At 55.6% G+C, this 16,495-nt stretch overlaps 1 protein-coding gene across 5 annotated transcripts in view; it reads right to left on the minus strand.

Moving 5' to 3' along the window:
• Window positions 1-1,173: 1,173 nt before the first annotated feature.
• NPLOC4 (NPL4 homolog, ubiquitin recognition factor) overlaps window positions 1,174-16,495 on the minus strand; it is a 62,986-nt gene continuing 47,664 nt past the window's right edge. For 3 of the 5 annotated variants that reach the window (XM_078066262.1, XM_036094104.2, XM_078066264.1), the window contains 5 exons: window positions 11,599-11,670; window positions 8,516-8,611; window positions 6,746-6,862; window positions 5,215-5,317; window positions 1,174-3,511 (listed from right to left, as the gene is read on the minus strand). In XM_078066262.1, coding sequence (XP_077922388.1) covers window positions 3,354-3,511; window positions 5,215-5,317; window positions 6,746-6,862; window positions 8,516-8,611; window positions 11,599-11,670 — 546 coding nt within the window. In that variant the 3' untranslated portion in view covers window positions 1,174-3,353. Of the gene's footprint in view, window positions 3,512-5,214; window positions 5,318-6,745; window positions 6,863-8,515; window positions 8,612-8,796; window positions 8,941-11,598; window positions 11,671-16,495 lie in introns of those variants that run through there. The other 2 variants (XM_036094109.2, XM_078066263.1) reach the window with 2 other exon arrangements.

The raw sequence follows: 16,495 nt of genomic DNA on the forward strand, positions 1-16,495 counted from the left end.
GGCCTTCCTAATTGGGAAGTGAGGGCAGGCTCCTCTCCTAGGGGAGGGCACAAGTCTTCTGGGCCAGTCTTGACTCCCATTCCCTGTGAACTGCCCCCCCCCCCAGGACTGTCCTGCAGAAAATGAGCACGTGGGGAAGTGGATCTGGAAGGGGGTGGGTTGAGCCAGGCAGGCCTCTCCCCTACCCCCCGTGCCCCCTCCACCCGGGTTTAGCCCTTGGCTGGCCAGGAGACCCCTGCAGACATTGTTAGGTTGGGTCCCTACTCCCTTTGCTGTGATGTAAGGATTTATGATCAACAGTCTATCTAAACAAAGACAGGGGCCCTGAGTGCTGACCCCTGGTTGACAGACAGCCACAAAGGGCTGAAGGTCAGCTCGGACGGCAGTGGGTGATGCGGAGTAAGGCAGCCGCCCACGTGGGTGTGCAAGGTGTGCACTCCAGTCAGTGCTCTTTATGCCAAATCTGCGGGCAGCATAATCTTCCCAAGGTCAAGTGACACCAGCAGCCTGGGGAGAAGCCACGTGTGCAGGGCAGCTGCAGGCTACGCTGGGCACTCCTCACAGGCAGCACACCCCCTTCACGTGGTTTCCCGAGGTGGGAAGTCCAGCAAGTCCAGCTGAGATGCACCAAGGGCCGGATATGACAGTCACCCCAACTTGGGGACTATGGCTGGTAGCATGCACCACACCCCTGCTGAGAAAAGCCAGGCCCGGGGGTAGGACTAGAGGCACCCAGGGCCCCTTACATCGGCAGGTGCTGTTGTCTATGTACTTGTCCAGGGAGAATGCGTCCCGAGGCCAAAGGACAGGGCGGTACCCGAACACCAAGAGTAATTCAGGACAGGCGCCACGTCCCCTCCAGGCCTCACACCCTGGCACCTGTACAGTCGGGGCTTCCAGACTGCGTCCCTCACCTGCTGTCGGCTGCAAGCACCTGCCTCCCCCAACCCCCACCAGGCCCAGAAGCAGCCACATGGCTGACAGGCAGGAAAGCACCCAAGGGAGGCCACGCTCTCCTCCCACCCCGATGACACGCTGGGGTCCACCAGCGAGGACCGTGACGTGGAGAAAAGTGAAGTCACACAACACAAAGCGACTCGGGAGGCGGCCTGCAGACATGCACTCGGCGCAGGAAGGCCTCGGGGCCCAGGAACAACAACTGGGAGCTCAGCGGTCGCTTCAGGACTTTTATTGGCTTCATGGCGGGACCCGAGTCCAGGTAACGCTAATGCAAACCCAGCTGACGCACCTGCTGGAGCGGCAGCAGCAGGAGCAGACTGTCAGAGGCCGAGGCCGCCGGCTGCGCGCACCTGGACAGCTGAGCAGTCACCCGCACCCAGTGGCCAGAGGGTGCGTCCACACGAGGGCAAGCAGGATGCAGGTGGGGCTGGGGGACCCCTCCCTCCCTTGGGCAGGAGGAGGTGGCTGAGCTGCCCACGGCCAAGGCCTCTGGCAGGGTGCCCCCACACCCTCACGCTGAGCTCGGGGTCTATTTATTTGGACAATAAAGTGCGTTTACTGAACAAAGAGTGACTCAAAACCAGAAGCAGAGAAATCAAAACGCTCTTCCTTTAGCTAAAAGATGAAAGGAAATGAATTCTGCATCTGCCAGAACTTCAGAGTGAGGAGAATGTTGGCTGAAGAGAGACGGGAGCCAGCTTAGTGGGTGAAGGCGACACAAGGAGAATGGGGGGTTGGGGGGGCCTGGGGGACACAGAGGGGGAGCTCAGGGCCCAGGGCGACCGGGCCCCTCTGCAGCCTCACACTGGATCGCAGGGACCACACGGCACGGGGCCCGTCGGGGAGAGCCCCTCAGCAGGCGGCTGGGAGCTGAGCTTGAGCTGGGACAGCCGCCACACCCTGGCGGGAGTCTGCGCTCCGCGCCTCTCCTGCCCACCCCTCTCCCCCAACAACCGATGGCTCTGCTGAAGCCAGACCCAACCTCATCGGCCCCTGGCCCCCAGAGCAGATGAGACACCAGGTGGACCTGCAGGTACCAGGCACAGCCCTGCCACGAGAAGCCAACATGCAGAGAACAGAGTTCTCTGTCCACAGTGCCATGGGTTAAGGTAGGGTCACACAGGCCTCCCCCCACCCCCAGGGCAGAGACATGAAGTCCCCAGCACAGTCCACGTCTGGGTCAGCCTCTCCCGTGGGTGCCATGCAGCTCAGAGACATGGCCCTCATTAAGGCAAAGAGGCATCAGGGTGCCGCCCACAACTCCCTGGGGACCCCAGAGCACACGTGCAAGGCCTGATCATGACCTCTGTCCTGGGACCCCCACAGCAGTCCAGTCACCCCACAACAGACCAAGCCCCTACTCTCTCACTCGGGCCTGTTGCAGTGGCTCTTCACCGTGCAGGAGGCCCGGGGCTGGGTGGGGCAACGGGAGAATGGTGCACAGGGCAAAAGGGGCTAGAGCTTCGGGTCCCGGGTGACCCAGCTCACCCCAGGCAGGCCTGGCCCATCTGGAGGCGCCGATGCGTGGACCACCGAGTCTGCAGCTGCGGCTGCAGTGTGGCTTGGCAGGAAAGTCTCAGGCACTGAGGTTTACTTCCAAGAAGAACTGACTGTGGGTCCCCGTCCACCCTCGCCCACCCTGCGTCCACCCTGCCCCCACGCCCAGGGACTCACTACGGGAAGGAAGAAGTGGGAACTAGTCTCTCACTTCCCTTTTATGTAGTTTTTATCTTAAAAAGAAATAAATAAAAGTCTTCTGGGCAGAAATTACTGGTAACTGTTATTACAACCAACGCAGACTTTAAAAACCCCACCTGGATGTCAGGTGAGCGCAAGGAGGAGGGCGGGCAGCAAATTAACCTGCAGGTCAGGCAGAAGGGAGACCAGCAGCCCTGGGCCCACTCATGTTTCCACAAGACAACGGCCGCCGGCAGGGGAAGAAGTGGCCCTCACAGGCAGGGTCAGCCCAGAGCAACAGTGCACAGAGGTCACCAAACACTCCCCACGGGAACCACGGGAGGGGCAAAAACAAAAAGCATCCAAAAGAAAGGGAAGAGAAAGCTGGATGGCGGCAGTAAGCCCTCCCCACCCCTCCCAGCCCCAGGTGATGGTTCCGAGGTGCCCAGGTCCTTCCACCACCTCGGAGGCTGGTACGGGGCGTCCAGGCGGGCCATCGTGCTGCTCCACTAGAAGGCTGGTGTCAGCCCGCAGAGCACCAGCCCAGCTCTCCCTCCAGGGATGCCTGGTGCTGAGAAGCTTTGTGGGTCAGAGACCCGAGGGCAGCCACCCTGCCCCGCCCTTCAGGGCTGCCCACCATGGGGCAATGGTTACAATGATCCCGGCTTCAGAAAGGGCTGGGGTGGGCCCAGTCCTGCCAGCAGGGGCCGGGAGCCCTAGGTCCTAGGGAGGCTACACATCTCGCAGTGGCCGGTGCCCGGCTGGTTCATGAAGGTGCAGTGCTGACAGGCCCACATGGCGGCCGCGGCAGCGTGCGTGGAGCCCCCGACCGCTCCGTACTCGTGGAGGCCCGGAAGCTGCACTCCGACGGTGCCTGCAGGGTGGGAAGAGAAGCTGTTTGTCGCCGCTCAAGGTCTCTGCCCCGCCCCCGTCCCCGAGGGCTCTACCTTGCTGCGCGGACAGACGGGGCTCTAGAACGTCAGAGAACCCCGCTGCACAGAGCTGCTGTCCGCAGAACCGCAAGCTGTCAACCGCGGCCAGCTCACCCCCACCGCCACCCTCCCGGCTTGCTGGGCCGAGCGAGGCTTCCCAGCGAGAGCACCACCTCTGGCTACCCATGTGGGTCACTGACTGTCCTGGGCCATAATCAGCAGGGCTGCGGTGCGTACTCTCACACACAGCTCCGTGTGGACCTGTGTTTCGTGTCTCGGGGAAAACCCCAGGAGCGGGCCACCTGGGTCGGAGCGTGAGTGAAGTCTCCCCAAGGCTGCCCGCCCGGCGGCCTGCACACGTCAGCAGTGTGTGCGAGGCTTCCAGGGCTGCCGGAGCCCCGGGACGGAGGTGTGATGGGCTCTCACTGGGTGCAGAGTCCACGTCCCTGCTCCCCAGTGCCCTTCTCTTGGCAGACCTCTAAGTCACCAGGTTCTTTTCAATCCAGGTGTAGTCCACACGGGATGCTCTCTTTGTTTCGGGGGTAGAGCACAGCGCCCCCCCCCCCCCCCCCACCGCCCGGGCGCCACACCACTGTCCACCCGAGGGCACGAGGCTGCGGGCCTGCACTTTAGGGAATCTGGTGGCAACAACCTGTCCTCTGCCTTAGGATGACTGGACAGCGCTCGAGAACACGAGGGCAGGAGCACGTGGCACATCTGGGCAGCCCCACGACCGGTCTGCCGGTCAGAACTGCAGAAGGGAAGACGAGACCCAAAGCGCAGCACAACCAATACCGAGGCGCCTCAGAGCACGGACCCCCAGGTACCGGGGTCCCGAGAGAACAGGAAGTGTCCACTAGGTTCCCTCGCAGCTTAAGTTCAGAGCACGGACCCCCAGGTACTGGGGTCCGGAGAGAACAAGTGTCCACGAGGCTCCCTCGCAGCTTAGGTTCCAACGAGGCTTTTCCTGGCTACTTTTGGCTCTAGCATCTAACCTACTACATAGAGAAAACGGGATAAACATTTCTGATATGTATTTTCAAAGTTGTCTGAAGAGGGCATTCCAGTATTTCTCAAAGCCACAGGGAAAGGGACCGCTCCAGCAGCCTGCCACCACCCGGAGCTCCCGGCTGATGGGGCGCCTGCACCGGGAGCTCGTGCCCCGGACTGAAGACAGAGGCTCCCCCTGGGGCAGCGAGGTCACTCAGGCTCCTGGACAATCTATCCTGTAAGGTTTTTCCTCTTTATCCTTCCAGAAAGCTCTGAGACCGGTAGAAAGGGAAAAAAGAAAAGCCTGAGGAGACCAAAGATTTCTGACCTTTCAGCACTGTGGTGAATGTAAGGTTTCTGTTTATTTCAAACAGTGACTTTCAAGTTGTTCCTAAGAGGCTGATCCGCGTATCCTCTCTATCCATCCAGCACAGAGCTGTGTTCCACAGGTCTGTGTGGCCTCGAGAGCAGGCACGACGCAGCAATGAAAAAGTCCTGTCCTTGTCTGACTGCCCACTACACCCATCAGAACGCACCTGGCGTCAGGCTTCTAGGACCTAAGGAGCTGTGCGGCGTACGTGTCCGGTTCCCTGGGCTCTGGCAGTGGCAGTGGGAGGGCGTGACGCTTGGGACTGAGGATGGGGAGGACACTTACTGCACAGTTGCTCGATGGTGGCCCACTGCTCAGACTTCTTCCACGTCTGGGCGAGCTCCTCGTTTCTCGTCCTCACGGCCTCCAGCAACAAGCTGATGCTGTCCTGCAAGAACCCAAAAATGAAGGCTCCCACGTGCTTCACGATGGTGGACACACTGTCGTTAGTGTCTCCTTCCCCAACATAAAGACACGCTTCAGGGGCGATTAAAAAAAATCTCACAGGCTGTCACTATGGAACACAAAATGCCACACACTTAGCTCTATAAAATCAACTGCTAAATTTTAGAGCTAAGTTTAAGTTCTTCCCAAATAGCCCTACTATGCTGCTCTCTGTCATGAGGAGTGTGCTCAACCACCAAGATACTAAAGCTCACGTCCCTTATCCTGAGGGCCTGGATGCACGGACAGGTGCCCAGGGTCATGGGGTCCATCCTCCACCCTCATGCTCTCCCTGCAGGCTCTCTATCTTCTCAACCATGTCTCTAGATCCTAGGCCTCCAGGGTCAAAGTGCAGAGAATTAAAAGAGTTTATATAGTGGGGAACTAATAAGGCTTTGGGGGGCTCTCAGGGGCTCCCCAGAACAGGTTTTCTAACAGGCGACTGCAAACAGTACATGTCTACTGGTGAGGAGGCCCTGGTGTGAAGAGCCCAGACTTTTGCCGCCTATCCAACTGGACGGGCAGCGGCTGCACCTGGGGCCGAGGGGCCACCCTCTAGGCTTACCAAGGCAAGCAAAGCCAGAGGGAAGTCTCAGGGTGCCTGATGTCCAATGTCAGAAGTGGGTAGTTTGGGGACGAAACACAGACACCAGCTAAACCCAGCAGGATACAAGAACAGCCACAGGCCGCCTGACGCAGGAGAGCAGTGGGGACAGAAGGGCCTCTCTATTCTGTCACCTTCAGGGAACGTGTCAAGTCAGAGGCTCAGAGAAAACTCGTTCCCCTCTCTCTGGTGTGTCCTTGGGTCTCAGGCAGGAAAAAAGGGCACAAAGTAAGGGCCCCCTGGCTGGCCCCACGGCCCCACATTGCTCAGAGAGCAGCCGCCGCCCATGACACCTGCCCTCTTCTTCCCAACAGTGTGTCTTAAAAATGCCAACCATGCAGCTGTGCACTCAGGGCCTGGACGCGAGCCAACCTTCTGGGCCAAGGCCATAAAACCACAGTTGATTCAGGAGGAGGGAAGAGAGCAGTAAGGAGCAGAGGCCGTGATTCTGACACTGTTAGGACAGGAATTCTGTAAATTGCTGGCTCTCTAATGCTCCATGCTAGAGGACACAGAGCTCAATACAGAATTGTAACGAGTGAAACTGTCCTCCGTTGTGGGGGGCAGACCCGTAAGGAAGCTGTTTCAGTGCAGATGCTAATGTGAAAACTCCATCTTTCTACCAGTAAGCCTCCTGTGAAAAGCCACTGCCCACAGAACGTAAGAGGGACTTTGACCCAGCTTCCCAGCCATGCTCTGACTTTACAGCCAAACCCCAGCTGGGGACCCCCAAAGCCAGGTGCTCAGCGGGCACACTCGGGCCCGTACCTGCAGAGGCATGACCTCATTGGTGACCAGAAACAGCAGGAGGTGGAAATCCGAGATGGTATCCAGGAACACAGATGAGGTATTCTGGGATAGATAGGTGGCCAAACTGTGGAAGTCCTACAGTGGCGAGGCAGGAGGAAGCGAGTGAGCAGGCGTGTCCCAGGACAGCCCCAGTGCCCAGCCCAGAGCCATCTGTCCCCTCCTGAGACACGGCTGAATGCAGAGTGCGGACACACACCTCTCCCCATCTTGATCTATAATCACTGATGGGGACCCAGGCCAGAGGGACACGCGGCTACCACATAAGTAAGCTACGGCTCTATCCTCCCAGGACGGTGCTCTCAGTACGTGTGACTCACTGACGTGTGCAAGAGAGCATGTGTATAAAGCCGACCCAGCTGGAAGACACATTCAAAAAGACAGAAAATGCCCCCCACCCCTCCAGGTGGAGAGTGGGTTGTGGGAAGGGCTCACTTTGGGGCTAGAAGACCTGTCTGCACTGGACTGTTGACCTCGGACAGCTGGACAGCGAGGAGTGTGTGTGTGTGTGTGTGTGTGTGTGTGTGTGTGTGTGTGTGTGTGTGTTGGGGGATGATGCAACACTCCCACTGTCAGCAAAACTAAACACAAGAGGGGGCGCCTGGGTGGGAAGGGCTCACTTTGGGGCTAGAAGACCTGTCTGCACTGGACTGTTGACCTCGGACAGCTGGACAGCGAGGAGTGTGTGTGTGTGTGTGTGTGTGTGTGTGTGTGTGTGTGTGTGTGTGTTGGGGGATGATGCAACACTCCCACTGTCAGCAAAACTAAACACAAGAGGGGGCGCCTGGGTGGCTCAGTCGGTTAAGCATCTGCCTTCAGCTCAGGTCATGATCCTGGAGTCCCAGGATCAAGTCCCGCATCGGGCTCCCCGTTCAGCGGAGAGTCTGCTTCTCTCTCTGACTCTCCCTTTCTCGTGCTTTCTCTCTCTCATGCTCTCTCTCAAATAAATGAACGGTCTTTAAAAAAACAAAACAAAAAACTAAACACAGGAGGTTCAAGAGTGCCACCAGGAAGTGGCTCTGCACCTCTTCAAGCATCCCGAGTCCCTGCACAGATGTGCCATGAGGAGAGCAAAGCATCAGGGAGGTTTTGCAAATAAAGCACCACACTTCCCAAGAGAATCTCCTTATATTCTTTTCTGCAACGCCTGTTAGCAATTAGAACCTAAGAACAAATGTGTGTCCCAGGCCGTCCGTGTGGCAGCACGAGGCAGGTGCGCAGCGGAGAGCAGGGACCGCCGCACAGGAAGTGCTGTGTGGGACCCGCACCGCGTGCTGGAAAGCCCGGGCGGCCAGGCCACATGAGGCCCACACGGCCCGGACGGTGTGTGAGAAACGCACAGGGTGACAGGGCTGGAAGCCAGAGCAGTGAAGTGACATCTCCACAAGGAGATGATGCTTGTTAACAAACAAATAATAAAAAAGTTGTTGGGAGAGGACACAAGTGACAAATACGTTTGGGGAAGAAAAGAAGTCAACTGAGAACGGCTCTTCTGGCAGATCCACAAGCCTGTGGCCTTACGGGGAGTTGCCTCTGTGGTTACGTCAGCCCCGGCCCCACAGAGGATGTCTCGGTGATCAACAGTGTCTCAGAAAAAGTCCTAGCTGGGCTTCGTCACAAGAATCAATCAGGAGAGTTTGAAAGCTTGGTACTTTCTGGAGAAACAACACTGACACTAGATAAACAAGCAGTAGTTACTTTAAATTATGTTTCTAAAGACAAAGAGCTTACCTGTGTCTCACCCAATACATCCCGGTTTTCAATAGGAAATGGATTTTGCGAAATAGAAAAAGTATAAACTGGATCCTTGGGGAAAGTGGTTGTGATCTAATGAACAAAAACAAAACCCTTGATAAATTGTGTTGCAAACAGGGGTGAGGGCGGCCCCAGGTGCCCCAAGCAGCCCTGAGCACGGCACCCTCCCCCGAGCTCCAGCCAAAGAGTCCTGTTTCCCACTGGACGCCACGGTCCCCGGTTAAAGACACCCCGAAATGAAAACCCTGACACTCTGATCTGGGAAGCAAAATGAAGGATCATTGTTCACAAGTTTTAGGATCGTGCCATTTGCGGGCAGTTTGTGTGTGCCGGCCTCTGGGCTTCCGTCTGCCGAGTCGCCCACACAGCGGCCCTCGCCCGCGGAGGAGCCAGAGAGTGAGCTGTGGGGACACAATAGATGAGGCCAGGAGAATTCTCAGGATCAGCTGTGATGGTCTGAGAGACGCAGTGACCTCCAGAGAGCTTGCTGAGGCCCGTTGGGACGTACGGCCCCATGGCGCGGAGCTGGGGCAAGTCCAGGCAGCAAGAGAACCCATGCTTCGGAGGTGCAGGACACGGCAGTCGTGCTCTCCCCATCAGACGGGCTGGAGTCAAGAACTTGTGTCCAAAGGGGAGCCTAAGCCCTTCATTTGGCTCAGACATGCTTTAGTAACAACAGAGGGCATTTTAAATCTAACACACAATCGATACAAACTACAGGGACAGTGGTCAATGTGCACGAATCAATACAAATACCGTTTTTCATCCCCCCGGCAGGCGCTCCTCCCCACGAAAGCACCCACGTGTGAGCTATCAACCACCTTTCAGTTGAGACAGCCTCTCCTCTACAATACGACACCAGCGGCAGCAGATTACACCTCGTCCAGATTTAGGGTAGCTATTCTGGTTCCTTTGGGACTATTTCTAAAGAATGAAAATGTTGTTCTGGTCTGTTTTCTGCATCAGCAAAGGCAGCGGGCCGTTTCAGGCTGGCTGGCCCAGGACGCGCTGTGACTTTGCCAGCACACTGGAAGACGGCTGAGCCGGCAGCAGCAGCCGAGACCTGAGCCCCACTGCTCTTTTAAAGATGCTATTTTTGGGCCGCCTGGGTGGCTCAGTCGTTGAGCGTCTGCCTTCGGCTCAGGTCATGATCCCAGGGTCCTGGGATCGAGCCCCGAGTCGGGCTCCCTGCTCAGCGGGAAGCCTGCTTCTCCCTCTCCCACTCCCCCTGCTTGTGTTCCCTCTCTCGCTGTCTCTCTCTCTGTCAAATAAATAAATAAAATCTTTAAAAAAAATAAAAAAGATGCTATTTTTAAGTCATCTCTACGCCCATTGTGGGGCTTGAACTCACAACCCTGAGATCAGAGTCACACGCTCCAGCGACTGAGCTAATAGCCAGGCGCCCCTCCCGCTGGTCTTTTACTGACGAGACCACGCAGCCATGTGGGCTCCGGCCACAGTGCCACGTACTGGCCGCGTGGCCTCTGTCAGCTACGGATCCTAAGCCTCAGTGTGTTCCTCTAGAGTCAAAGATGACCCAAGTGCCTACGTCCACCAAGGCTCAGACCCGCAAGCCCTTCTCAGTCTCCAGCTGCTGGCAGAGAGACGGCGGAAGAGACAAAGGCCCGTGGACGGCACAGCGCTCCTGCTCCGGGAAGGCAGACACGGTGGTGGACCAGCACTCGGAACCCCTCCCAGGCAACAGATGCGGGATGAAGAGACGTCTTTGTTAGACTTGTAACCTCCCCTTAGAGCACGACAGAACCAAAGCTCACTAGGCAGTCTGTGAATATCCCAGACACCCACAGAGGGGTGCAGGGCGTCCAGCACCTTGTCCTGTGTTTAAGCCACCCCCCAGCCAGCCTGTCTCAGGTCATCTAGCCGATGCCCGGACAGCTCCACAGCAGCCCAGGGAATGTGGCCCGTGCCTTCTCCTGCCTGAAACAGCAGACTGCTCATGAGGCTTGATGAGGGGCTGCGCACACCAGTCTGGACACCTGCTCTCAAGGGACTGCTCCAACCTCGTTCCACAACAACAGAGAGCTTGGCTATCAGGAGGCAGAATGTTCCTTCACAGCCAAACTCTACTGACACAGCACACTAAGCAAGAACTCGGCTCTTTTGTAAAAAGAAAAGGGTGGGGAGGCCACGGGGAGAGAAGACCTCAGAAAGCTGGCTTTAAATCATGCCGACTCCTCCTAAGTGTATGTTCCATCAATCTGTTTTCATCTTAATTACACCCTAGGTAGTCTAAATAACAGATGCCTTTACGGCCTAGGTAATAAATACGTTCTCGGGAGCTGTCAATTGGAATGGAGCACCGATGGGCTTGGCTCCTGGGGACCCGCTGCTCCAAATGCAATGATATTTTACAGCCTGCATCACATGCCCTTCCTGAGTCCTAATGTAGCCCGAAGAGAACCTGGCAGGCAGCAGTTAGGAAATGAGCAGCCGCCTGTCCCCCCGGGACAGAGCTGATTGCTGCAAATGTGTTGGGCATTCATGCCGGAGCCCTCTGCTGCCCTCTGGCCTGGGGCCACACCTCCATGAGCCGAGCACACCTCCATAAAGCAGCTGAGACTAGGATCGTGCGTCGCAGCCAGCTGCCTTCTGGGCTCCTGGAGTTCCCCCCAGGAAAGCACATACCACCTCACTTGAGGACAGTCCCGCTGGCTGCCCCTGGGACTGACTCAGGTGGAGAGGCCCACCACGAGCCCAGCTCCGGCAGCCGAGCTGTGACCAGGGTCGCACCTACACACGGCGCCATGCTGGGCTCACTGACCTCCAGAGGCTGCCTGGCCAGGTCGGTGGTCCTTTGCTGCACTTTAGTTTGGGAGAAGGTAAACCCTAAGTTGTACTTAAGGAAATAAAAAAACTGAAACTAGAAGAAAAAGCCCTTAAAATCGCCTGCTTTTCTGGGATGACAGGAGCTCAATGATTCATCTCCTTCCTGGGTGCCTGTCCTGGGCCAAGCAGAAGGCAACTGTCCAAGCCACCACTGCCACCCTCACCCGGCCCCCACCCGGCCGCCCAGGGTGTGGTGGACGCCGCACACTTACATCTATGATCAGATACTCCACGGGCAGGGGCCGGGCCAGCTGCGTGATCTCATTGCCAAACTTGTCTATGTCCTGAAACAGGAAACAGAAGCAAGCGGCGTGAGTGAAGGCGTGCTGACCAATGACATGGTTAGTCTTTCACATGTTTGTCTTACCTTGTCAACGATTATGAGTCTTGTCGAAGTGTATGAAAAGCAGACAGGAAACTGTGCATGTTTTTGCTACACATCCACCTGCCGTCATTGCCCGGAGCTCGGTATGACGGCCATAACATGAAAAGCAGCCGTGCTTCTGGCTAATGGGGAGTCTCCGCTGGGAGCGTGCATCACAGGCCCCTGCCCAGCACACACATGAGGCCTGGTACTAACACTGCCCTGTGTGAGCCACACACGGGCCCAGGGCCCCCTCCCGCCTGCCCCCCGCCCCCCAGCTGCACCGTGCCTCTCCAGCCTTCACAAGCACCCCTCAACCTCGGGTCTGAAGGCTAGCTCCTGACGGTCCTACTCACACCTCTGAAACCCGCTTTAATACGTGTTTGTTCATAAAACAAATACACACGCAAATGAGTACACACACACACAAATACGCAAACATGGAAAACCCCCACCAACAATCTGTCAAAGTCTAAACTTGTTTTGCTCTGTCAGATGCACAGAACATAAAGTTTAATTATGGGGAAAAACGGCCAGCATATGTTCATTAATCATAAAATGACAATTATATCTGATTTATGTCAAACATGCTGAGTTCAAACAGAGCTCTAGAAATAAATTCATAAGAACCAACACTTTTCATTAAAGATTCTGTGGGGGGGGGTCATATTTTCTATCTAAATCATCACTTAACATCATATAAATCATTCACTGAGTCATATATAAATTATACATCCATAACTTCCAATTATGGGGCCTTCCATAAAAGTTTACGTTTATTAAAGCCCTCAGACCCGAATGGATGCCAGCAGACCCCGCTGAGGCCTGCAGGGCGACGTCAGGCCACCCTGGCGCATCCCACCTGTCCACGGACGTCAGAGGCGCACACCACCTTTCGAGACAACCTTCACAGGCTGTTCCTACGTTGAAGCAAATCTATCATCCTAACGGCAAGTCCAGAGGTCCTATTTGGCCCACATCCTTTTGTTTAGAAATTAAAATTTCTGGTCTGTAATACATCTCAGTTTACCCATGCCTTCCCGACCTTTCCTCGATTCACAACTTAAGAGAGCTGCCAACCGGAACCTGCCCCTTTGCTCTCCCAGAAAACGGTCCAAGTCTGTCTAACCAGCTAGCCACACAGGAAGCATCAGCACCCCATCGAAGGACACGTGCCTGGAAACAACACACTGCTTTGTCTGTCTGCCTCCCTTTGAAGTTGGAATTACATTCCAGTCCACTTGGGTAAGTCACTTGTCCTTCATGAGACAGGCGGCCACCCTGTGCTGCTTTCTGCAGTGGTCAGGGTGGGCCCAGCTTTCTGTGGCTCCACCAGCTTCGACGGGGGCAGCCCGAGACACGGGCTGGCTGAGTGGGTCCTGGGGCCCCAGAAGCGGCAGTTTCTCGGAGGAGATATGGTAGGAGGCAGGAATCAAACCCAATCAAACTAAATCACCACTTCCAAAAATATAAGTTTGCCCCTACAAGAAATAACCTGCAACAACTCATACATAATTAGCCCATCTGGAATTCATCTTCAAATCTAATTAAGCTCTAATATGCAGAAACATTCTTCCAGCACCTGTTCGCTTTAATCTTCCCCTCTAGGGATTTTTCTTGTTAAATGCCCCTCTCTCTTTTTTCTGTGTCGTGCTATTCTCTTTCAAATTTAACTACCCAACTGTACCTTTCTGCTCCCCAAGAAAATAAAGGTGTTACATCCCCCTCTGTTCCCCGGGGGGAAACAGGTAACTTCCATCTCTCCTCCATGCCTCCACGTCGATGTTCTTGCCAGCCAGTCCCCGGTCCTATACAGCATCTCAAAAGCAATTACTTTTTATGGGCGTCAGCAGATGTCGGGCTGGGGGAGGAGGGCCTCTTAATTCCCAGGTCGGCAGCCGACAAAGTGTCAGCGGTTTCATTTCCACGGGGAGCATGCCTCTGGGAGAGACAGGGGCTGAGGTCCCTGGTGCCCCGGCACCTGCCACGGCCATGTCTGCCGCTATCGCGGAGAAGTCCTGTGCTTGTGCCAGGACAAGGGCAAGCTCCACTGACCAGGGGTGCCATCTTGCTTGGAAGAGGCAGATGGAATCCCTACTGTATTGTTCTTCTCTTGAAAGAACCAGCAAGAAGGATCTCAAGTGACACCAGCAGCTTCATCTGACTTCACAGGACAAAGAAAAAATCCCAGTTCTCTGAGCAGAGTTCCTCCAAGAATCACCAGGAAACAGTCCTGTCGATAAGCACCTAGAGCGTCTGTCGACGCGTACAGAACCAGTGACTGACACGTGTCAGGTGCTGGTGGCGCACAGTCCAGGCGAGAAGCCATGTGTCCACAACCACCAGGTCCCCAACGCATGAGGACACCAAGAGCTAACAGGTGATTCGCGTGCCTGAGATTGAGAGCCTGGTAGACGCGGAGGGGGCTTAGAGACCCGGTCCCCCCACATCTCAACTCAGGAGCTCAGCATCGGAACTGGGCACACTCTCCCCCACACGGTGCTGGCACCATGAGGTCACACATTCCAACCACACTCCTCCCCTTGTGGGGACCCTGTGGCCACAGACCCGGGTCCTGACAGCACTCGTGCTGAGCAAGACTTGCTACCTCCAAGTCAAGGGAAAGAACGGGTACCATAGGTACCAAAAAATCCTTTTTCCTAGACTGGGATATTATGCCAATATGTTGTTCAGAATCTCTTCTCTTATTGGCAATTTCTTTCTTCTTTCTTTTTTTTAAGATTTCATTTATTTATTTGCCAGAGGAAGAGAGAGAGTGAGAGATCATGAGAGCACAAGCAGGGGGAGTGGCAGGCAGAGGGAGAAGCAGGCTCCCCACCGAGCAAGGAGCCCGATTTGGGACTCAATCCCAGGACCTGGGATCATGACCTGAGCCGAAGGCAGATGCTTAACCGACTGAGCCATCCACGCGATCCACGCGTTCCCAGCAATTTCTTGATTGATAAATGTCCTGAATAATGCCCATTATGTAGCAAACATAATCTCCTGTAATTAAAACATTTGTTTAAAAAAGCTGAATGAATGCAGGGTCTTACCCTGATAAATACAAAAACGTATTATGGAACTACAATAAACAGAGAAGCACTAGAAGGGGGTGCCTGGGTGGCTCAGTCGGTTAAGCGTCTGCTTTCGGCTCAGGTCATGATCCCGCATACTGGGATCGAGCCCCACATCAGGCTCCCTGCTCAGCGAGGAGCCTGTTTCTCCCTCTCCCTCTGCAGCTCCCCCTGCTTGTACTCTCTTTCTCAAATACATAAATAAAATCTGTAGGGAAAAAAAAAAAAGCACTAGAAAAAATGTAGGTATATACACTTTTGGAGTAAAGAATTATTTCCTAAATATGATGACAAAGGCAGAAATTATAATGAAAAAGGATTTTTTTTTTTAAGATTTTATTTATTTCAAAGAGAGAGAGAGCACAAGCAGGGACAGGAGTAGAGGGAGAGGGAGAAGCAGACTCCCCACTGAGCAGGGAGCCTGACACAGAGCTTGATTCCAGGACCCTGAGATCATGACCTGAGCCAAAGACAGATGCTTAATGACTGAGCCACCCAGGCGCCCCAAAAAAGGATCTTTGAAATCAGAAACTATTTCAGCTTCTTTGTAGGAACAACATAAAGAAAATGACAGCCTGGCATGTGTTTGCAACATGACAAAGGGTTAATATACAAAGACCCGACAAACGATGTAGAAACAATGACCCGCCTCACAAATACCTACGTGCCGCCCCCGCCAAGGCAATTCACAAGGGACACAGGTGACTCCAGGATGAAGCGGGTGCAGAGCAGGGTCCTGAGAGCACCACTGTGCCCCAGCACAGCAAGGGCAGGGTGGTCTGCGGGCCAGCCTGCATGTACGAACTGTGCCACCTTCTTGGAGATTTGGGAGAATGCATTACCCCTGAAATACAGCTCTCCTTCGACAAGTAATGCAGAGCACACGCCAAGAGTGAGGCGTGGGATGGCCCACGAAGCACGGCGGACAAGTGCCAGGTGCTGGGCCAAACCCAGGTCCCTCAACAGCCAGCTCCTGGAAAGAGGGACACCCCCCCGCTGCCTACGTGCCCTCCTCCCCACAACCCCTGGGACTGCACCCACCTGCCCTACTGCCTCCCTGTCCTCTCACTTCCTCCAGGGCTTCCAATGCAGGTAATGCCAGAAATGGCTTGCTCGGCTGTGTTCCTGTCCCACCAGGCCAGACCTCAAACACGAAACACTGGCCCCTGGCTCTCAGTGTGCTACTCACCGCAGCTTCTGACTCCAGCGCCTGCCCGCTCACCCCAGCCAGAGACCTGCTCCAGCCTGGGTTCCCCCCTGCCATCCCGGAGCAGCCCAAAGGCCACAGGGAGTGTCCCCCCTGCATGACAGCACCAGCCATCTCACTGGGTTCCCCAACTCTGTGCCCCAGCATGACCTTCTACAACAATGACCTCCTGCCCGCAACCTTGTTTCCAGCCCCCTCCTACCACGTCTCATACTGATTTCAGGCCCACCTCACATCTCCCTCCTGCTGCCCTCTCCCGGCCCAGCCACCGGCATGTGAGGCTTGTGCTGTGAAATCCCCCCGCTTCCACGTCGCTCCAGCAGGAATGTCCCAGCACCACCTTCCATGTCTCTGTCCATGTTTTCCCACCACCCACCTCACCATCTTAGCACACTGGTGCTACCACAGAGCCTCGGCTCCCAGACGCACCATGCCCTCCTGACGTGCGGGCCCTGGATGGG

Source organism: Halichoerus grypus, chromosome 2 (genome assembly GCF_964656455.1).
Source record: "Halichoerus grypus chromosome 2, mHalGry1.hap1.1, whole genome shotgun sequence".
Taxonomy (NCBI): domain Eukaryota; kingdom Metazoa; phylum Chordata; class Mammalia; order Carnivora; family Phocidae; genus Halichoerus; species Halichoerus grypus.